The sequence below is a fragment of the Portunus trituberculatus genome, chromosome 19 (assembly GCF_017591435.1).
Source record: "Portunus trituberculatus isolate SZX2019 chromosome 19, ASM1759143v1, whole genome shotgun sequence".
NCBI classification, from domain to species: Eukaryota; Metazoa; Arthropoda; class Malacostraca; order Decapoda; family Portunidae; genus Portunus; species Portunus trituberculatus.
Genome location: NC_059273.1, coordinates 10,788,438 through 10,811,231, shown reverse-complemented (window position 1 = coordinate 10,811,231; position 22,794 = coordinate 10,788,438). Strand labels below are relative to the sequence as shown.

Genomic DNA, 22,794 nt, shown 5'->3' with positions numbered 1-22,794 from the left:
TTAACTTTGTTTATGTCTTGTTCGGGACGTGAACGCACTTTCCCCTCACCTTCCCCTCTCTTTCTCCCATCCTCTGTTCTTCCCCTTCCTTCCCTTTTCTGTTTCCCCTTTGTTTCTTTCCTGTATTCACTTATTTTTGCATTTTTATCCTTTGTTTCCTTTTCTTATTTTCCTTCATCTTAATTTCCCCTTTTTGTTTCTTTACTATTGCTTCTTTTCCCCTTTTCTTTATTCTCACCCTTTCTTATTGTTTAGTTTCCCTCTTTTCTTTTTTTCTTTTCTTTATCCTCACTCAGTCATCCTTCCTGTATTCACTCATTCCCTCTCCTTCTCTCCCCTTCCTTCCCATTTATCGTTCCCCTTTTTTCGTCTTTCTTGCCCTAGTTCACTCTTACCGGATGCCTTCTCTTTCTCCCTTTCTCTCCTCCCCTCTTCCTCTTTTCTTCTCTTCTTCCCTTCTCTCCTGTCCTTCTCCATTCTTATCTTATTCTTATTCTTCTCATTATTCTGTTTAGTTGTCTCTTCTTCCTCTCTTCCTTCATATTTCCTATTGTTATCACTTCCTCTTCCTTCTTCCTCCTCCTCTCCCTCATCTTCTCATTATATCCTCGTGTACTTTTTTTTTCCTTTTTTTCATCCTTGTGTTCCTCTTTCTGTTCCTCCTCCTCTCTTCTTTGCCCTTCTGTTCTTTCAGTTCCTCTTGTTTTCTTCTTTTTTTTCCTCCTCTGCCTCTTGATGTCCCTACGTCAGCGCCTCCTTATGGCCCTCCCTTCCTCTTCTTCCTACTAGCTTTCATGTTTCTCCTTATTCCTTCCTACCTTTCTCTATCTCGTTCTTCCCCATCTCTCTCTCTCTCTCTCTCTCTCTCTCTCTCTCTCTCTCTCTCTCTCTCTCTCTCTCTCTCTCTCTCTCTCTCTCTCTCTCTCTCTCTCTCTCTCTCTCTCTCTCTCTCTCTCTCTCTCTCTCTCTCTCTCTCTCTCTCTCTTCATCCTTTATCTTTTTTAACTTCTCGGTGCTGTTTGACCTAACCTAACCTGACTTGACCTAACCTAACCTTCTGCCTCTCAACTCTCCTTCCCCCTCCCACCACAGATATGACCCCCCGCCGTTACCTCCCTGATCAGACAGCAAGTATAACCCTTTATTCCTGTTTTTTTCCTCATTCCTTTTCTTCTCATTCTTTTTTATAACTTTTCCTGTTTCTCCTCATTCATTCTTTGCTTTCTCTTTCTCCTTTTCTCTATTTCGTTCTTCCACGTCTCCTTCCCCCTTCTTTTTTTCTATCTTTCTCTTTCTCTTCGTTCTCCATCTTTTACTTTTTACTGCTTGACCTGACCTGACTTGACCTTCCACCTCTCTACTCTCCTCCCCCTCCCCCGACATGACCCCACACCTCCCTGATCAAACAGCAAGTATAAGCCTTTTCAGATCCACCGCTGCCGCTCTGCCAAAATTTAATTCAAAGTGAAGTGTTTGTACTCTGAGTTATGCCGCCTCGCCTCGCTTCGCTTCGCCTCGTCCCGCCTCGCCTCATCTCGTCTCATCTCACGTCATTTCATCTCATCTCGGATCGTATTCTCCAGCGTTTCTCGTCTCGACCGTGTTTCATTGTCTCGCTCTGAAGTTACAAGGGTTTTCAAAGGTTTTATTTGGTAATTTTACTGATGGTTTTGATGATTATTCAGCATCATTAGTTTGCCAAAGAAATACATTAATGAGAAGCCGACTGATTATCTCTTCGGTCTTTGAAAATAGTCATGAGAGAGTTTTTTTTTAGAGTTTGCTTTATTTTATTAACCCGTTCAGTACCATGATGGCGTTTTAATATTCATTCTGCTTACTATTTAGGGATTTTATACACCTTCGGAAACTTATGTGGAGATTAAGATAGTGAAGACTCTAGCCATTAATCTTCTGACCTCCATAGACCCTTCCTGATGTCAATAAAATCGGCTAATCTCACCAACAGTTCATGATAAAAATGTGTTCCAGTACTGAAGGGATTTTTCCAGCACCATTAGTAGGAAAGCAAGGGAAAAGATGAAAGTAATGATGAAAACACTACCAGGCATCCTTGTGGCCTCAAAACAGTCGTGGTGAGAGAACAAGACTTTTTCCTCACTACGTCTCATTTTCCTCATTTCAACTCACTTCTCATTCTTTTTCCCTCTTAAGTCAATTCCCATCTTTCCCCACGTCTTCTTGTCCCCATTTCTTGTATAATTTTTCCCCATCCCATACACCCCATTCTCCTACCCATACATTCTCCCCTTCCCTTTATAGTGACCGACTAGGGTGATGGGGTGAAGGGACTGCAATGTGTGTGTGTGTGTGTGTGTGTGTGTGTGTGTGTGTGTGTGTGTGTGTGTGTTTCCAGGTATCATTTGCAGTTTAATAATGTGTTGCTTTTATTTGTTTCAGGTGAGTGTTACGATCCTGTCCTTCATTCCAGCTGTCGTGAGTATAACTATCATCACCACCATCATCATCATCATCATCATCGTCTCTTCTACTACCACCACCACCACCTTCATCTAATACCTTTAAAGTTGTTATTTTCATCCGAGCTTAATGTTCCATCTGTTTGAACATTATTTTGGACTCTGACGCGTTTATGACATCAGCACCAGGGAGAATTAAATGTATGATGAATAAGAAATAGAAGGAAATAAAGGAAAAAATAGAAGAATAAGTGAATACGGTAAAAAAACGAAGGCGAAATAGTAAAGGGGAAGGAAAGAGAAGAGAAAATAGGAGAAAGAAATGGGAAGGTAATGGGAAGCTATGAGGGTGTCTGGTGATGGGAATGGTGGTGTTGTGGTGATTCTGGTGGCTGCAATAGAGTTATATATATGGGTATAAGCAGGAATATAGTGACTTATAGATCTACCAGTATTCTGAAACGCTTGATGTGATCAGCTGGGTTAATTGTGTAGAAATCTTGATAATCTGCCACTGAAATTAAAATTAACCTTAAAATCATGTATAACTTTAAGTACAGAGCCCTTTGGATGTATTTATAGCGTGGAGGGTTTCAAATTGCGGTCCTGGTGTGTGTGTTTCACTGTTTGATCTGCTGCAGTCTCTGACGAGACAGCCAGACGTTACCCTACGGAACGAGCTCAGAGCTCATTATTTCCGATCTTCGGATAGGCCTGAGACCAGGCACACACCACACACCGGGACAACAAGGTCACAACTCCTCGATTTACATCCCGTAACTACTCACTGCTAGGTGAACAGGGCTACACGTGAAAGGAGACACACCCAAATATCTCCACCCGGCCGGGGAATCGAACCCCGGTCCTCTGGCTTGTGAAGCCAGCGCTCTAACAACTGTGTGTGTGTGTGTGTGTGTGTGTGTGTGTGTGTGTGTGTGTGTGTGTGGTATATCACGGTGGTGTGCGGTGAGGGTACAGTGGTCGATCCCTCCTACTCTTGTATAGTGAAGGACGCAGAGCCTTCCATCAGCGGTTCCCTTCTTGTTGTTGGGAAAAGAATTAGATTGTCCTTTTATTTGATCTGAGACATCGCTGTAAGCAACTTTTCCCGAGACATCTCGGCGGCCTCCTGCCTCGCTCACTGCTACGTGGAGTTAGGCGAAGCGAGGCTGTGGAGGCGCTGTGTTCACTGTGGCCTTCGTTGTTTTGTATTCTATGGTTTGGGGCGGGTGGGGCGGGGCGAGGTGGGGCAGCTAGGGCTAGGAACGCTCGTTCATTGCGGCTCCCTCGTTCACCTTCAGGCTCAGAACCAATATTTCGTGAAGCATTTCTTATGGAAATTGGTGAATGGCATCTGGAGAACCGCCCCCCCTCCCCCTTTCCCCCTCGTGCCCCTTTCCCAGGAAAAGGGAACGGCGGTAATAGGGGAATCAAGGCGACGCCCACCACTCCTCTTGTCCCGGAAATTTTCTTATGCATAAATTGACTGGCTGGGGGGAGGGGGCGTGACGCGCGTCTGTTCAGGTGTGTTGTTGTGACGGCAGGGTGGCGGGAGGGTGTAAGGTCGCCGCCCTCTTCGGGAGGCTGGCGACGATCTCAGAGCGGTGCTTCACCCCGTCAGGAGGCAATTAACGCCCTTCCCTAGAGCTAGTGTCGTGCCCAATGTTCAGCGTTAGCCAGCTGTAATCCTGCAGCTTTCCCGCAGCCCTGTGCCCCGACCGCCCCTCCCCCAGCCATCCACTCCGGCCCTTACATCAGCAGGACAGCATTTACGGGGGCCAGGCAGGGCCGTCAGCGGCTGCTTGACATATGGCCTCGCTAACTGGTGGCTGCGTGTCAGACCCTCGCTACGGCCGCCGTAATGCAAACGAGCACCACTCCGCCAGATTACCAGCCGCACTACACTCCACCGCCTCCCCCGCCCATCCCCTGAACCCTTACGCCACCGCTGCCCTAACTCACACACACACACACACACACACACACACACACACACACACACACACACACCTCGTACCGGTGTCCCCTGCCCCTCGGTGGCCGTGCGGCTTGTTCCCAGCATGCCGACCACCGCCGCGCCCCTCCTGGACATTCCTCACGTTTGCATCCACACAATGTATCCTCGAGTCGGTAGTCCGCTGTGAGAATTTTGGCCGTGCTGGAGTCCACACGGGCGGGGCGGGGCGGGGTATGCGCGGCGGGGAGGATCCAGAGTGAGCTACTGGTCTTATCGCTGGCAGTTTTTTGTTCCTTGGTGCTATAGGTGGTGGAGGTGGTGGTGGTGGTGGTGGTGGTGATGGTGATGGTGGTGGAGGGAACACGCTTTGTTTCCCGTAAAGAGGCGGCGGCAGGAGGCACGACCTGATACACAGTGTGCTCTTTGCCGCGCCAGACAATCTCCGCGGCTGTCAATACCACTGAGGCACGGCGCGGTGTCCCCTACTCCCCCGTAACGCCGTGCCTGTTAATGTGGCTAGTGTGTTGCCCAGATAAACACTGCTGGGAAGGGTAGGGGTTAGTTAGGACATCACCATCACCACCACCATCACCATACCTTACGCCCTCTTCACCATCCCTCATCTTCCTTTTACCTGCCGCACCCTCCCGTCACTCTCACTCCCTATCTTCATTCAAATTTTTCCCATTCACACCAAAACTACCTTTCACATTTTTTCCCCTCATATCTATTGTGTATGTATCTTTTTCCCCCTTCTATCTCACTTCCTTATCACTTTCTCAATCTTCACCTCCATCCATTCACTTGAACCCCCCCCCCACCTCACCCCCTCACACAGGTCTCTCATCTCTCTCTCTGTCCCAGCCTTTTCCCCTCACCTCTCTCTCTCTCTCTCTCTCTCTCTCTCTCTCTCTCTCTCTCTCTCTCTCTCTCTCTCTCTCTCTCTCTCTCTCTCTCTCTCTCTCTCTCTCTCTCTCTCTCTCTCTCTCTCTCTCTCTCTCTCTCTCTCGTCCCCTCAGCAATCCAAACTCAAACAGAAGGGGCGTCGATCGGGCGTGATTCCCGTGGCGATAAAGATTGATATGCATCGTGTAGCCAGCAGTCGCCACTGACACTTTAATGGAGCACTTTATTGCCTGATTTAGGACACCAGTTAATTCACTTTACCTAACCTAACCTCCTCCTCCTCCTCCTCCTCCTCCTATTTTCAGTGTTTCTTGCTCCAGTTCTCCCTAATCTCTCTCTTTCTCCTTTTTTTTCTGTCCTTTTCTCATGTTTATCCTCCCTCCTATCTTTCCTTGTCCTTAAGCCCCTTTTACTCCTCCTCCTCCTCCTCCTCCTCCTCCTCCTTCTCCCAGCTCCACGCCACTGTCCTATTTCACCGTTAATTACATTGCGTTTTTAGGCGTTATGAACCGGAAAGTGAAGAATGCCAAGCGGCCGTTAGGAGAGGTGGACACACACACACACACACACACACGCACACGCACACACACACACACACACACACACACACACACACACACACACACACACACACACACACACACACACACACACACACACACACACACACATACATACATACATACATACACACACACTCACAGGCTGGTAGATAAGACAGACAAACAGGTAAAAATATGACGCTGTGAAAATCATATAGCATTACCCTCATTATCTCTCTCTCTCTCTCTCTCTCTCTCTCTCTCTCTCTCTCTCTCTCTCTCTCTCTCTCTCTCTCTCTCTCTCTCTCTCTCTCTCTCTCTCTCTCTCTCTCTCTCTCTCTCTCTCTGGATTTTTTTCTTTCTTTTCTTATTTTGTTTCCTTGTTTTCAACCTTTGTTAAACTTCTTAACTACTAGCAGGGGTCGAGGAGGAGAGGGGAAGGGGTAATAGATAGGGGGTAGGGGGTTACTCTCCTCTCCCTGCTACCCTTCCCTGCCTCCCCTCATCACCCATCTTTATCTCGCTGTCTCTCCTTATCTCTCCTCCTTTATGTCTTTATCCTGTTCTACTCTCCATCTCCTCCTTTCTCCTCTTCTCTTCTATTTATTTTCTTTTTTCTTCTTCTCTCCCTCTCCCTTTATTGTTTCATCCTATTTATCTTTTTTCCCCCTCTCGTTCTTTTATTCTCAGTTTCCTTTGATATTATTTTTCTCCTATTCTCTTTTTTTTTCTTCTTCATATTATCTCTCCTTTCTTCTCTCTCCTATTCCTGTCTCTTTCCTGTGTCCTCCTTGCCTTCCTGTCTATCCTTGTTCTCTCTCTCTCCTTTTTTTTTTTTTTTTTTTTCTTTTGTTTCTCTCTCCTTCCTGTTTCCTCCCTACCAGTGTCCTCTCCTGCCATCTTGTTACTCTGTCACCATGCACTCCTCACTCACCCTGTCACCCATGTAACCTCTCCTCTCCCTGTGACCCTGTCATCATTTCACTCTTACTTATCTTGTTCCCTGCCACGTTTTTTTTTTTTCATCATCCTTCCACAGATCTCACTATTCCTCTTCCTCCTTGTGCCCTGCCACGTCTTTAACCTTGACACCCTGCCACAAATTTCACCCATCCTCTTCCTCTCTCCCTTGCCACGTCTCACCCCTCCTCTTCCTCTCTTCCTCCTTGTCCCATGCCGCGTCTTTCTCACACCTTGCCACAAATATCACCCTTCCTTTTCCTCTCTTTCTCCCTGTCCCCTGCCACTCTTGTCCCTCACCCTGCCAACCATCCTCTCGCCCATCCTCCCGCCCTTCGTCCCCTAAAAAGCCGCAGTCATGGGGTCTTCACTCTCCCGCCGGAGGTTCAACGCGGCGCTTCGAGGGTCAAGTGTCGGAATAATTATCGCGGCGTGAGAGGTCGGCCATTTTGGATCGGCCTCACGGGACACACAAATTCTGAAGGGGGGGATTGGGGTTTGACGGGGGAAAGAGGAGAAATGGGGGGGGGCACTGGCATGACTGGGATATTTGGCGGGAGTTTAAATCCACTAGGCTTCTTAATCCACTTCATTCCACACCCCTCCCTTCCCTCTTTCGTGTGTGTGTGTGCGTGTGTGTGCGTGTGCTTGTGCTTGCTTGTTGGTATTCGGCCGTATTTTTTTCAGGGCAGTGGCTTAATTTGCATAATTAAAAACTGGCATATGGTGTTAGGTGGTGGTGGTGACGGTGGTGGTGCAAGGTGGTGTTAGCGGTGGTGATGTGCTCTGTTGTTTATGTGGCCGGTGCGGTGGTGGTGGGTACGGCACGGAGCCAGACAGAGAAGCATGAACGAAAGTACAGGAGGAGGAGGAGCAGGCGGGTTGGGGTGGAGTGGAGGGAGGACAGACGCCAGTAGTGGTGAAGGAGTCAGTGTGGTGAGGCCAGGCAGGATAGGGGTGAAAGGAAGGTGGAATATTAGGCGGCAGGAGTGGATCATCCATTATGTAGGCCTGGGTGAAAAATGTGGAGCAGTGTAGAGGAGAGATGGTAAGGGAGTTGCGCTGATTCTGGAAGTGAGGGAGGGAGGGAGGCAAGCGGCGGGCGCGGGTGCGTTAGCCAGCGCTCAGTTAGTCTGGGAGACCGTGGCGTGGGGGCAGGAGGTAGCGACCCACCTGCCGCGCCTCCACACGCGTCACTCACCCGTTTTGGCTCCCACGCCTTCTCGCGCCCATCGAGGTCCGGCGTGCCCTTCTCAGCAGGCACAGCGGCGGGCGTCACCTTCCTGAGAGTGGTGACGCATCCCGGTGACGAGGGAGCGTGGCGGCGTGACGGACTTGTTACCAAAACGTGCGTGACGTGAGCGGCGGTGTTAGCAGATGGCGTGCGTGCCTGTGTGTCTACGTGTGTGCCCTGGTGTGATGGGACTGACGTGTGCGTGTGTGTATGTGTGTGTGTTTGCGTGCGTGTGTGTGTGTGGAGGCAGCAGCATGGCCGTGACAGTGAGGGCGTCGCCAAACACCCACTAAAGGAGATAGATCTGAGGCTGCGGTGGCGGTGGCGGTGGCGGTGGCAGTAGTGGTGGTGGCGGTGCTGGCGTGGTTGGGAAGGACAGTGGGATCTGGACTTCCTTCACACTCCCTGCTGCTGCGTGCCCTGCCTGACCCTGTGACCTGATCTGTGGAGGGAGGAGTGAGATGATGGGGTGACCGTCAGATGTGGAGGGGCGGGGAGGGAGGGAAGTGTGGAGTTGGGTGATGAAAATTCCATGTGGAGGAGTAGTGTGTGGAAGTGATGGGAGGAATAATGTAAAAGGAAGAGGAAAGGGAAGTGGAGGAGGAGGAGATACTGTAGGTGGGGAGAGAAGCAGTGAGGTGGAGGAAAGGAGAGATAACATGGAGAGAAAAGGGGAAAAAGAAATAAAAGGAATAAAAGAGGCTGAGGAGGAGAGGAGAAAGAAAGAGGAGAGGGAGACTAACGAGTAATTGAATAAAAAAAAGAAGCGTCTAGGTAATCAGCGTGGTTCTCTCTCTCTCTCTCTCTCTCTCTCTCTCTCTCTCTCTCTCTCTCTCTCTCTCTCTCTCTCTCTCTCTCTCTCTCTCTCTCTCTCTCTCTCTCTCTCTCTCTCTCTCTCTCTCTCTCTCTCTCTCTCTCTCTCTCTCCATAACTGCCTGTTGCCTTGCTCCCCCTCTCTCTCCATTACTCTCTCCATCCTTCGTCAATTTTCTTCCCCTTCCTTAACTACTCAATCCCTTCCTCCACAATTTCATCACTGTCGCTCTCTTCCTCTCTTCTTCCCTCCTCCCCTCCCTCACTTCATTAGCTCCCCTTCGAAGGCTCAGTTGTCGTTTCCCTTACCGAAGAAACCGCTGTACTTGTGTTATGAGTTGGTATATCCTTGCTCTCTCTCTCTCTCTCTCTCTCTCTCTCTCTCTCTCTCTCTCTCTCTCTCTCTCTCTCTCTCTCTCTCTCTCTCTCTCTCTCTCTCTCTCTCTCTCTCTCTCTCTCTCTCTCTCTCTCTCTCTCTCAGGTCGATATAGGGTTACCTGGGGAAATCTAGGGAGTATAAACAGTCACCCTTTGTTCTAGAGGGAGTTTTAAGGTGAAAATAATGCATAAGGTGACGTTAGGGTGACCATCAGGCAGTCTCTCTCTCTCTCTCTCTCTCTCTCTCTCTCTCTCTCTCTCTCTCTCTCTCTCTCTCTCTCTCTCTCTCTCACCTGGTATTCCTCCTCGTCGCAGTGTTTGTTTTCTCTAAGGATTTTCTATTATCCTTACCGTATACTCTCCCTCCTTCCCTCCCTCCCTCCCTCCTTCTCTCTCCTCCCTCCTTCTCTCCGCTCCCCTTCCTCCATTGTCTTTCCTCCTCATCCTCTTTACCATGCGTGTTTCCTCTTCCTCCTTTACCCATCTCTCGTTTTCTTCCTCCTCTCCCTCCTTCCCTCCAACGTTCCACAGCCTGTTGCCTTGTGTTCTCTTCCTCACTCTCCCGCACTCTCCCTCCTCTCCCATGTGCTCAGCTGACCGTTGGTGTGTTGCCGGTCATTAGTATTGCATGCCGGGAGAGGGGAGAGGGAAGGGGGTGAGGAGAAAAGGGAAGGGGTGAGGGGAAAAGGAAAGGGGAAGCGGGGAGGATTTAAAGAGACTGTGTAGGGGAGTTTCACCTGTCCCCGTCACGCCCAGGTGTACCCAGGCTTTAAACTGACCCCCACCTCCTTTCTCCCCATCCCTTCCCTGACTATCCTCTCCTCCTCCTCCTCCTGACCCCCACCTCCTTTCTCCCCATCCCTTCCCTGACCATCCTCTCTTCCTCCTCCTCCTCCTCCTCCTCCTCCTCCTCCTCCTCCTCCTCCTCCTCCTCCTCCTCCTCCTCCTCCTCCTCCTCCTCCTCCTCCTCCTCCTCCTCCCCTCATCTCTTGCATCCTTCCTCCAAGCTTCACCTGACTGTTCTCTCTCTCTCTCTCTCTCTCTCTCTCTCTCTCTCTCTCTCTCTCTCTCTCTCTCTCTCTCTCTCTCTCTCTCTCTCTCTCTCTCTCTCTCTCTCTCTCTCTCTCTCTCTCTCTCTCTCTCTCTCTCTCTCTCTCTTTTTTTATTTAAACAGTAGATAAAATACACAATGCCAAAGCCCTAGTCATTACGAGCGTAGGGCTATCTATGGCTATGTCTACAAAAAATAATGGTATAATGATGTTTACAGTGTAATGTGGTACGGACAATGGATATGTCCTTGATATATCTTGTCAGCTACTGCTGGTCGGCGAGCCACTCGTTCGCTCGGCACTTGAAGATGTGCAGGGAGGTGGAGCGGTGCAGGTCCGTGCTGAGCACCATCTGGTTCCACAGGCGACTGTACCGCGGCAGGAAGGAGCGTATATTATGCTCAGTCCTGCTCTCTTTCTCTCTCTCCTTTCTTCCCCTTTCCTTTCCATGCCCTTCGTTTCTTCTTCCCATCTTTTTTTCAGTCTTCTCCGTCTCTTCCTGTTTTTTTTTTCCCTCCTTTTCTCTTCTTTCTCTTGCCTTCTCCCGTTTTCTTGATCTCTTCCTCTTCGTCCTCTTCCTTCCTCTCCTTTCCTCTCCCTTCTCTTGCTTTCTTACACATTCGCTATCTCTTCCTGTTCTTCTCCTGATCTTTTTTTTCTGTATTTCCTCCATCTTCTTCATCTCTTCTTGTACTTCCCCTCTCTTCCCCTCCCTTCCCCTCCCTTCCCCTCCCTTCCCTTGCCTTCCCCATCTCTTCCCCGCCCCCATAAGCTTGATGCCTTACAAACACACGTATGTACTCACACATGCATGTAAGTGTGTCCGAACAAATAGTAATAATATTAAGCAAATACTCTTCCTTTTACACACACACACACACACACACACACACACACACACACACACACACACACACACACACACACACACATCATGTCCTCACGCTGCCATAACTTCCCTCCGATCTCAGGAATTTTTATCTGATACTCTCTCACCAGAATCTGAAAATTAGTCCCCAGGAGAAGTGACGGGGAATGGATGGCGGTGTCTGGCGCGGTAATAAATGGGGAGGGGACTTGAGAGGCGCTGGAGGAGGAGGAGGAGGAGGAAGGGAAGGAGGAGGAGGGAGAGTTTTTGAGTAGAAGGAGAGAATCAGCTGGAATTATAGAGTGTAAGTAGTGTCTCCTTAATAGAGGTAGGCATTTTTTTCTCTCCTTTCTCTCCTCCACACCTCTCTTCTCCCTCCTTATCTCTCCAGTAGCCGTCACCTTCAGCGCCTCCTGCAGTAGCCACTCTCACTTTATAGCTTCATCAACGCACTTTCAGCATCCACTCTCCCTTCCACACACCCATACAAGGAGGAACAGGGAGAAAGGGAGAGGCAGGGTGATATAACAGGGTGTCTTTGCAAAATAAGCGTGCGGTTAGAGCCTGCTGGAAATGATGAATGGTTCCCCAGGGCTCGCTAATGCTTCCCCCTCTCCCCCCATTCCCCATTCCCTACCCCCCATGCATCACCTGAAAGAAGGGAAGGGATAAAGCGGGTTAGATTATTTGAATGGGTGTTTACGTGAGTTTGTAGTGATGGTGGTGGTGAAAGGGATATGCGGTGTGGTAGGGGGAAGGTGGTGGTATCTAGGGGAACTGTGGAGGTAAAAAGGGAAGGGAAGGGAAAGAGGGAAAGGTTAAGCGAGTTTAGTGGTGGTAGAAGTGCATCATTTAAATTCATGTAGGGGAAAAGTTACCTGTTTTGATGTACTTTGGCTAATAAACACGTCTTCTCCTCCTCCTCCTCCTCCTCCTCCTCCTCCTCCTCCTCCTCCTCCTCCTCCTCCTCCTCCTCTTCCGCTCTTCTCCTCTCCTCTTCTCTCCTCTCCTCCTCCTGCCCACAAGCCTTCGTTATCAGCTTCATTTTGCCCTCCCATCACTACTATCTCGTGGCCCGTTACCTCCCTTCCCCTCCCTTCCCCTTCCCTCTCCTTCCCCATCCCCTGCAAACAGTAACTGCTGTTCTCCAGTTTATTGTTTGCAAAGTTTTAGAAAATACTTGAACTTTTTTTCACTGGAACACTTGCTGGGGGACTTCACTCGGCTTCCTCGGGGCGTGCTGTGTTTAAAGAGAGAGAGAGAGAGAGAGAGAGAGAGAGAGAGAGAGAGAGAGAGAGAGATAAATGTAATCAGGAATGCTTGCTAAATGTAATAGACGTGTGTGTGTGTGTGTGTGTGTGTGTGTGTGTGCGTGTGCGTGCATGTGCATGTGTGTGTCCATGTAGTCCCAGCAGCAGCAGCAACAGCTAACTTCATCCCTACGGTTGTCTGCTCATACTAATTTACACTCACGGACTCGTTCACTATCACACTCACACTCACACTCGCAGTTACTCGCTATTCCCTCGCTAGCTCACGCAATCATGTCCTCTCACTCATTTTTCCTGCTCTCCCTCACTCATTTCACAGCTGTATCCTGCGGCCACGTTTCCCCGGCAATTCCAAGTATGCTGTGTGCGTGTGCGTGTATGTATATATGTGAGTGCACGTGTGTATAAGTGTATGTATGCAGGTAGTCAGGTATGCCAGCCAGGTATGTAAAGGATTATATTATATCTGGTTTTTACTTCTGAGGGTTATCCAAGGTCACCCAGAGAGAGAGAGAGGGAGAGGGGGAGAGGGACAGGGAGAGGAAGAGAGGGAGTTAACCTTATCTATGAAATTCTATCCAAAAGGCAGCTGTCAGAGAGCTCCTCAACTTTCTTTCTTTCTCTCTTTCTTTCTTTCATTTTTTTCTTTCTTTTTTTTTTTTTTACAACCTAAGCTGACTCCCTTTTACATTAAAACGACTGCTTTGTTTACCCTCTTGGCACACTGCTGTCCTCTTTTCCCCTTCTTGTTCTTCCCCTTCCTTTTCCCCTCACCCTTCTAATTCCCCTCCTTTCCTCTCCTTTTCTACTTTCACCTTCCCTCTCTCCGCTTGCGTATTCTTGCTTTTTCCCTTACTTTTGCTACGTTTACTTATCCAGTGCTCCCCTCCTTTCCCCTCATTGTGCCGCCATCTCTCACCGTTACCATAACAACGTTCTCAATTCATCACCCTCTCCCACTCCACGCTATCTCGCCTTTCCCTTCCCCTCCCTTCCGTATCACTTTTCACTCTCCCTCTCTCCCTCTCTCCCTTCCTCTCCACAATCCGCTATCTCTTCATTATAAGGCTCCCTCCTCCTCCTCCTCCTCCTCCTCCTCCTCCTCCTCCTCCTCCTCCTCCTCCTCCTCCTCCTCCTCCTCCTCCTCCTCCTTCAGCGCTCCCCACTTAGCTCTCTCCTCTTATCCGGGACATATAGTAAAACGCGAGTGGGCGAATCCGTAGATTTTTGGAGTTAGCTTCGACGCCCCTGAAAGGAAGGTTGGTGTAATTATGTAAATACAGCGCTGGTTTGTTACGCCTTTTTCTTCGGTTTGAACTTTCTTCTTATTCTTCTGGACTTGTGTGTGTGTGTGTGTGTGTCTAGTTTTGCATCTTATGAAGTCTGGAAAATGTTAATGAGTAGGAGTTTCTGCTTGGTGACCGGGTGGCGCTCTCCTTTCCCATCCTCCCTCTCTCCCTTCCTCCCTCCCTCCCTCCCTCCCTCCCTCCCTCCCTCTCTCCATCCCTTCTTCCCTCGCCCACACATCTGCCGTCCCTCTTATCCGTCTCTCCTCTCCTTCTCCCTCCGTGGCTTGTCTGCACTCCTCCCTCACGCCTCCCTCCCGACCCCCATCACCGTGCACATGACCCGTCTTTCTTATTTCCCTCGCCTACACACACACACACACACACACACACACACACACACACGTGATGTAGTCATGGTGATGGGCAGGTGGATGGTCGGTGCGCAGTGCGGGTCGCTGGCACTGTGGGCGGCAGCTGCTGTACGCTTGCGACCCAGATGTTGTTTTCCTCGCTTCCTCTTTTGTGGCACTTCTCTTCCCTTTCGCTGTTCCGAGTGTTCTTACTCCCTCTTTCTCTCCATCGTTGCCTGCCGTTCCCTCTTCCTGCCTCACGTTGTTGTCAAGGCCACCCGAAAGCCACACTGCCGCCTCACAACATGGTGTTGACGCTGGTTTCGTGTTGACCGAAGTCCAGAGTGACATGAACCTAAATTTATGTTCGCTGGCTGTCACTACCCGCTGTTCCTGCTGCTGCTGCTGCCGCTGCTGCTGTTCTTTGCCTGTGCGAATACACGTCCTTGCTGACCCTTGCGTCCAACACTCCGTCCTCCTCCAGCTTAGGGACGCGGAAAATTGTGCCTTGACTGCGGCCTCGCGGGTCATGTTTCCTCTTGGTGGCGGCGGCGGCGGGGTAAGCCCAGTGTGAGCGCGAGGCCCCTGGTGCGGTGAAGCCATTAACCTGGTGAAGCTTATTTTATGACACTATGTGAGGAAAAAGATGAAACCTCGCCGGATGAAGCTTGAGGTGACTCGAGCGTGAGTGTGAGTGTACGAGTGTCTGCCGCCTGCCATGCCGCGCCTCCCCCATGCCGGCGAGCGGTGAGGCGGCCAGCCACGGTGCCTCACGACCTGCGGCGGCGGCGTGGGCTGGGACGGTGGTCGAGGTGGTGGTGGCGACGGCGGCGGCGGCGGCGGTGGTGGTGGGCGTGGTGGGGTGCGCGGACCATGTGGGTGTCGCGTGCGGTAGCAGGACCATGTTTAGCGAGCTGTGTCGGGAGACCCTGAAGCGCTCCGTCATTGAGGGCATCCAGGCATTCCAGGACCTGCTGCACTCCAAGACTCGTAAGTAACCCCTCCTCCCTCCCCTTCAACCCCTCACCCCTCACCCCTCACTGTCTCCACACAGTACTCCAAATATACTCCTCACTTCCCCTCGCCCACATTTTCCCAGACGTGACAGGCTCCACCTCCACCACCACCACCACCACCACCACCACCTCCACCTCACCCTGCCGTCCTTCAGGCCTCTCCAGCTTTGAGCGTAGGCAGACAACCCTCTTATTTCCCTCCATCTATCCTCTAGAGTCTCTACAGCCATAGGGGGACACACACAATCTTATCTCCCTCCCCTCTTCACCTCCTCCCTCCCCTCCCCACCACTCCCCCTGACCCCCCTCCCGCCACTCTTACAGCTCAGTCCAAGTCGTCGTGAACTGATTGAGCTGTCAACTTTTTTTTTTCATTAAACGAATAACTTAGGCAAAGGAGGAAGAAGGAAGCCAAGATTTCTCCTCTTTCCTCCCTCCTGTCTCTACCTCTGTTTCTCGTATTCTACTCTTTATTCTCCCCTCTTCCTTCCTTCCTTCCTTCCTTCTTTCTTTCCTTCCTTCCTTCCTTTCTTTCTTTTCTTTCCTTTCTTTCCTTGATCTAGCTCATCACACCAGAATCCGTCACTACAAATAAATTACCTCGCACCCTTCCTCTCGTCCTCCTCCTCCTCCTCTTCCTCCTCCTTCTCTCCCTTTCTTCTCCCCTTCCCTTTTATCCACGTAATTACTCTCGTATCCCTTAACCCTCGGTCGCTTTCTTTCTTTTTCTTCATTCCTCCGTGTTCTGTCCCTTCTCTCCTTCCTTCCTTTCCACTGACCACCATGTTTCCTCTTGACCCTCGTCCCTCCTGCGTCCCTCCAGCGTCCCTCCAGTCTCCCTCCAGCTTCCCTCCCTCCTTTTCATTAGTTTCCTGCACTCCCTTCAGCTTGATTCTTCCTATTGTCTCCTACGGCTAATGCTTTCGCCTTGGAGAGGACCGAGATAGAATTTATCACGAAAACTAGTATAAGATTCTCTCTCTCTCTCTCTCTCTCTCTCTCTCTCTCTCTCTCTCTCTCTCTCTCTCTCTCTCTCTCTCTCTCTCTCTCTCTCTCTCTCTCTCTCTCTCTCTCTCTCTCTCTCTCTCATGGTGGTGTCAGTAGCAGAGGTTGGAAAGATTTTTTTTTTTTTTTTTTTCCATCCTAATTTTTGGTTATATTTGCGTAAGGTATGTTTTTTTTTTTCTATTTCTCTCTTTATTTTAGTCTTTTTTTCTAGTGTTGAGATTATACGTAAGTGGGGTTTAATATCTCTCTCTCTCTCTCTCTCTCTCTCTCTCTCTCTCTCTCTCTCTCTCTCTCTCTCTCTCTCTCTCTCTCTCTCTCTCTCTCTCTCTCTCTCTCTCTCTCTCTCTCTCTCTCTCTCTCTCTCTCTCTCTCTCTCTCTCTCAGCATGAAAATCCTTACCTCTCCCTTCCTTCCTCTCCCTCTTTCTTTCCCTCCCTCCCTCTCCCTCTCCCTCTCCCTCTCCCTCTCCCTCTCCCTCAGCTGCGGGGAACAGATAGTCACGCTTCATCACGACAGGACTCAGACATGGCCTCGTACACACACACACACACACACACACACACACACACACACACACACACACACACACACACGTAACCTTCTCCCTTGAATATCGCTGCAGAGTTTTTCAGAGATAGAGAGAGAGAGAGAGAGAGAGAGAGAGAGAGAGAGAGAGAGTGGTGGGGTAGGGGGTTGATTGTGGGGATGGATTAGTACCTGGAAAACCTGGAAAGACCACCACCACCACGTCCAGAGCGCTTTTGTATCCTAGAGAAAGAACACCTGATGCCGGAAACCTAGCGTCGGGCCTCCTAATGATTCTCTCTCTCTCTCTCTCTCTCTCTCTCTCTCTCTCTCTCTCTCTCTCTCTCTCTCTCTCTCTCTCTCTCTCTCTCTCTCTCTCTCTCTCTCTCTCTCTCTCTCTCTCTCTCTCCAGAATGAAATAGTTTAGGGCCGAGATGTTCCTGAAAATGCTGAACTGTAATAGCGAGAGAGAGAGAGAAGAAGAAGAACTAACTGTTAGTGGCGTGGCCTTGCGTGTGTTGTGGCAGCAAATAAAATGTGTTGCGGGAAAGGGAGAGAGAGAGAGAGAGAGAAGAGAAAATAACGTGTTGGTCGTCAAATGTAGTGGGCCGAGGCAGCCACATTGCCGTGGAGAGAGAGAGAGAGAGAAGAAGGAACTCGGCGGCAGGGGAAAGTAGGAGAGATAAACAGACCAGAAAGTAGATGAGATTAGAGAAGAGTCTGATGGGACGTAGGGGAGTAGTGGCGGCCGTCCGGTGCCCACGCCCACCCCACCGCGGCAGCAGGGCGTGTCTGGTGGCTCGCTGGGATAGGAGGGGCGGAGAAGAAGGGAAGAAGGGGAAACAGGTTGAGTTGTAGGATGGAGAAAGGAGACAAGTATGGGCGTGTGGCGAAGGGCGAGATGGAGGAAGACTGTAGAAGGAGGGGAAGCAGGGAGCTTGGCGGGGCAAGAGTGGTGTTTTGGGAGGTTGTGAGGGACAGCTGTGGGACCCTGGGGCAGGGAGATGGCGTCGTGTATGGACAGGGAAGAGACATGGCTAGGGAGGCAGCGGCAGTTGAGAGTGAGGGAGGCAGTGGCCAGGTGTGTCGTGATCGTGTAGCGGGAGTCACACTTTTGTTGTTCTGGACGCGCCTCCGCACCTGTGCCCTACCCTAATTACTGCGGCGGCCCCGCCCCGCCCCGCCCTCACCACCACCACCACCACCACCAGCCCTGTCTCCCTGGCCGTGGCAAGGGCGCCCTCTTCACCACCAGGCAGACAGACGGCCTCATCTACCCTGCCAAAACACCCCGCACATCAGTGCCGTGTCAAGAAACTCGCTAATTTATTACGAAGCATTAAAACCGCTGGCAAATGGCGCTGCCTCACGCCGAAACCCAAGGCGGCGGGCGCGGCGGCTCGAGACAAAAGGGCGGCGGGAAGAAGTGGGAGCCTGCGGCCCTCCACATCGGAGGCTGCGTTTCACGGCTCGCTAATTTGGAACACCATTTTATTTCTATGAAGTCCCACGGATTTCTGGAGGGCCGATCACGGCGGTGCGAGCCGTCAGGCGGTGAGAAGCTGAGGTGCGAGGCACGGAGTCCCTCCCCTAGTCGCGTGCCACGAACTATTATCATATTTGCGAGGTTTTTTACAAAAGTAGAACAGCAGCGCATAGAAATCCGGAACAGGAATGTGTGGGTCAATTCCAGCCACATTCCGGCAGCGACAATTAGCCGCTCAGTGCAGGGCGGGGCAGGCGGGGACGGGGCGGCCCGGGCCGGGCAGGGCTGGGCCAGAGCGGGCGACAGCTTGACAGCCACTTCCTGTGCCTAATGAGGGAGTGAGTCTGTCACTTGTATGGAGTGACAGCCGGTCCTGGGAGGCCGGGAGAGGCCCGCTACGGTCTGGATGCCACAGCGTCAGCCTCTTTGGCATTAAAGAGCACCCAACAGGCTCCCAGCAGCCGCTCCGGGTTTTAGCCTCCAGCCTGCGAGCCAGCCAGCCTACCAGCCTTCCAGCCTGCTAACATTTTTTTTCTTTTCTCCTCTTTATCACACACCCTCTTCACCAGTTCTCGCTTCTCCCTTCAACCACCTCCTCCAGCCACCCTGCAAGTACCCTCATTTAATCTTGCCTGGGCCAAGCACCTCTCACACCTCCTCTTACTCTTACTCACTCACTCACTCACTCACTCAATCTCACACTCCTCACCACTCACTCTTCCACCAACCACATATCCTGAGAGAGAGAGAGAGAGAGAGAGAGAGAGAGAGAGAGAGAGAGAGAGAGAGAGCGCTCTCTAAGATGTTGACATTTCAAAAGTTCATAAAACAGAACCTTTCCTAAACTTAATCCAATTTTGAAGTTCTGTAATACTTTAATTAGATTTGAGACCGCATGGCTCGATTTTGTTTCCGTTTTCTGGGTTGTGGGCAAGAGACGAGGGGAGAGGAAGAGGGGAAGAAGTTATTGAAGAGAGAGAGAGAGAGAGAGAGAGAGAGAGAGTCATTCAGCTTCCCAGTGCGGTGTCGGTGCAGGCTCGTTGTAAAGAATTACCAGCAGAGAGGATTACATGAGCATGGGGAGAGGGGAGTGAGAGAGGAAGGGGTGAGAGTACCTGGCTGACTGAACTGGAAGACTGGTAGACTGGGTGTAGCTCGACTGGATCTAACAGGACCGAATTAACTACAGAATAAACTGGCTGTGACTTTACTCGAGTGACTGGATGTGGATGAAATATAACATGAATAACTTGAACAAAGAAAGATAAATAAATGAAGTGAGAAGACTGGAGTGGCTATATGACTGCACCAAAATGACAATAGAGTGACTGTGAGTGGCTGGACTGGAGTAGCCATGAACTGTATCCCATAACAAGGTGGCAATTTGTAACTTCCTCGTGTTGTTAGCTTGGCGTGTGTGGCTGGCAGGGTGTGGCTGTATGGCTGGGTTGAGTCCGGGGTGTGTCCTGTGAGTGTGAGCAGCGTTGTGTTTGTTACCTTATGTTTTGCGTGCTCTATACTAGAGGCCGACCAATAGCATAAAATAGAGAGAAGAAAGATGCTGTTTTGCCACACCCGAAAAAAAAGGCTTAACCAGGAAAGGTGTGGGTGTGTTTTGGGTTTGTGTTTAAGAAGGAAACGTTTGGTTGTGTAAATTACTGGTTTGCAGATGTCATTAGAGAGAGAGAGAGAGAGAGATTATTTCTTTCCGCACGTGTTCAGGAAAAATAAGTTTCATATTCTGAACGTGCGAATCTCCCTCCTCCTCCTCCTCCTCCTCCTCCTCCTCCTCCTCCTCCTCCTCCTCCTCCTCCTCCTCCTCCTCCTCCTCCTCCTCCTCCTCCTCCTCCTCCTCCTCCTCCTCCTCACCTGGGCGTCCCCCTCACCTGAGCCACACACCTCAGCCTTGTCTGGAAATACCTGAGGCTTGCTTAAAGGGGGTGGCTCCTGCTGCTACCGTGGTGAAAATAACTCGTGTGTGTGTGTGTGTGTGTGTGTGTGTGTGTGTGTGTGTGTGTGTGTGTGTGTGTGTGTGTGTGTGTGTGTTTGGAATTAATACATACCAGTGAAATCAAATAACAAAATAACAGACTATTAATAGAATCTTGTTAACGTATGTTTTAAAAATTTTATTAATCAGCATTTGGTTGTGTGTGTGTGTGTGTGTGTGTGTGTGTGTGTGTGTGTGTGTGTGTGTGTGTGTGTGTGTGTGTGTGTGTGTGTGTGTGTGTGCGTACGGTTGTTAATCTATTAAATTGTATTCGTGCCACGTTACACTGACACACACACACACACAGTAGGGGTTCTGCCGGCGTCTCTTTGTCGAGCTGTGGGTCCGAGGTATTGTCTTGAGGGAGAAGGAGGAGAGGAAGAGGAAGAGGAAGAGCAGGAGGAAGAGGAAGGAGAGGAGGGGTAGGAAGAGGAGGAAGAAGGAGAGGAGAAGGTAGAAATGAAGAAAGACTAAATACAATGAAGACTCGTTTTGCTAACCTCTCTCTCTCTCTCTCTCTCTCTCTCTCTCTCTCTCTCTCTCTCTCTCTCTCTCTCTCTCTCTCTCTCTCTCTCTCTCTCTCTCTCTCTCTCTCTCTCTCTCTCCACAATAACATTGCTCCTTGCTTTTTTCTTCCTTCCTGTCTTTCCTTTTTTTTATATATATATATATATTCTCTCTCCTCCTCCTCTTCCTCTTCCTCTTCCTCTTCCTCTTCCTCTTCCTCTTCCTCTTCCTCCTCCTCCTCCTCCTCCTCCTCCTCCTCCTCCATAGCACAGTAACACTATCGGAGAGAATATTTCCAGCATTCCAGGAAAGTCGGTGTGGTCCAGTTTCCCTCCATTCCTCTCTCTCTCTCTCTCTCTCTCTCTCTCTCTCTCTCTCTCTCTCTCTCTCTCTCTCTCTCTCTCTCTCTCTCTCTCTCTCTCTCTCTCTCTCTCTCTCTCTCTCTCTCTCTCTCTCTCTCTCTCTTGCCATTACGTTTCATTTATCTCATCTGCCTCCGGGTGTCTTTTCTCTCTCTTCATGTGTGTGTGTGTGTGTGTGTGTGTGTGTGTGTGTGTGTGTGTGTGTGTGTGTGTGTGTGTATACCCTGTGTTTTTACCTCTGTCTCTTTCTGTCTCCCTGTCAGTCAATAATCAGCTTTGTTCCGCTATTCTCTCTCTCTCTCTCTCTCTCTCTCTCTCTCTCTCTCTCTCTCTCTCTCTCTCTCTCTCTCTCTCTCTCTCTCTCTCTCTCTCTCTCTCTCTCTCTCTCTCTGCCTCCAGGGCATCATTCGTGAAGATGGAGTAGTAAGACTGTTACGCCTCGAGAGAGAGAGAGAGAGAGAGAGAGGAAGAGAGAGAGAATGTAGTAGTGATGGTGATGGTTTTCTCATTTTCTTTATTTTTGTCATCATCTTCATTTACCACCTCCTCCTCCTCCTCCTCCTCCTCCTCCTCCTCCTCCTCCTCTCCATTACTATTATTATCATAATTAAGCATTGTATTCCTCGGCAGACAAAGAGAGGTTGTGGGTACACGCAACGATGAACACACACACACACACACACACACACACACACACACACACACACACACACACACACACACACGATCTGATCTTTAAAATGTCACAGCTTTGAATAATATCCTTTGCTAATGTCACTTTTGAATATTTCTTTTTATCCTCTTTTCCTCTTCTTTTCCTCTTTTTTCCTCGTATTCTTAGCTTTCATGTCTCTCCATTTCGTCTCATCTCTTCCTTCCATTTCCTACTTCTCTTCAAATTTCACTTTTTTTTGCTCTTTCTCTCTTCTTCCGTCTCATTCGTTCTCTTTCCACCTTGCTTTTCTTTCTTTCTCTCTTCCGTCTCCTTTTTCTTTCTTTCTTTTCTTTTTCTCCTTTCGTCTTGGCTTTTATTTCTGTCTATCATCTCATTTACCTCCCATCCCATCTCATATTCTCGGAACTCTGCTCTCTCCATTCCTCTCTTTTTATTTTCCCTCTTCCTTCCCTTCCTTCCTTTCCCCTCTTTTCCTCTTCTCTATATGTCTCTTTCCACTCTTACCCTCTCACCTTTCCCTCATCCACTTCTCTCACCTCCATTTCTTCCATTTCCCTTACATCCTCTCCCCATCACTCCACATCCCTCTCTGTTTGCTCTCCACTAACCCTCTCACACTTTCCCTCACCCGACTCCTTCCATTTCCCCTTCCATCCTCTCCCCTCACTCCTCTCCCCATCTCACCATACAACCCCGTCACCTTGTTTCCTTCCCCTCGTCTCGCCTCCCCTCGCTTCCAAGTTTCCTTCCACCATAACTCTGTGTTGCATCCTTCTTGAAATGAGTTAAGGTAATGTATGCTTATTTAAATTACTTGTGTTCCCTGTAGACTTGTAGCGTGTCAGGGATCTACCTTGCTACCTTGTATCTAAGTATAAGTGTGGGTTTTCTCTCTCTCTCTCTCTCTCTCTCTCTCTCTCTCTCTCTCTCTCTCTCTCTCTCTCTCGCTCACGTTCTAATATCGTTCTAATATGTGTGTGTGTGTGTGTGTGTGTGTGTGTGTGTGTGTGTGTGTGTGTGTGTCGTACGTCACCTCTCCCAACACACCATCAAGAGGCATCGATTTGATCTCGGCAGCGGCGGGTGTGTTGGCGCTGAAGTCTCTCTCTCTCTCTCTCTCTCTCTCTCTCTCTCTCTCTCTCTCTCTCTCTCTCTCTCCTCTC

At 49.9% G+C, this 22,794-nt stretch overlaps 1 protein-coding gene across 10 annotated transcripts in view; it reads left to right on the top strand.

Annotated features, from left to right (window-relative positions):
* The window catches only part of LOC123506358 (MAP7 domain-containing protein 1-like), a 290,206-nt gene that overhangs the window by 231,223 nt on the left and 36,189 nt on the right, over positions 1-22,794 (top strand). Inside the window, exons 1-2 of one of the 10 annotated variants that reach the window (XM_045258392.1) lie at positions 7,962-8,154; positions 14,546-15,051. The exons of the other annotated variants lie outside the window; for them this stretch is intronic. Of the exons in view, the coding sequence (XP_045114327.1) occupies positions 14,796-15,051 (256 nt within the window). The 5' untranslated portion in view covers positions 7,962-8,154; positions 14,546-14,795. Of the gene's footprint in view, positions 1-7,961; positions 8,155-14,545; positions 15,052-22,794 lie in introns of those variants that run through there. 10 annotated transcript variants of the gene reach the window in all.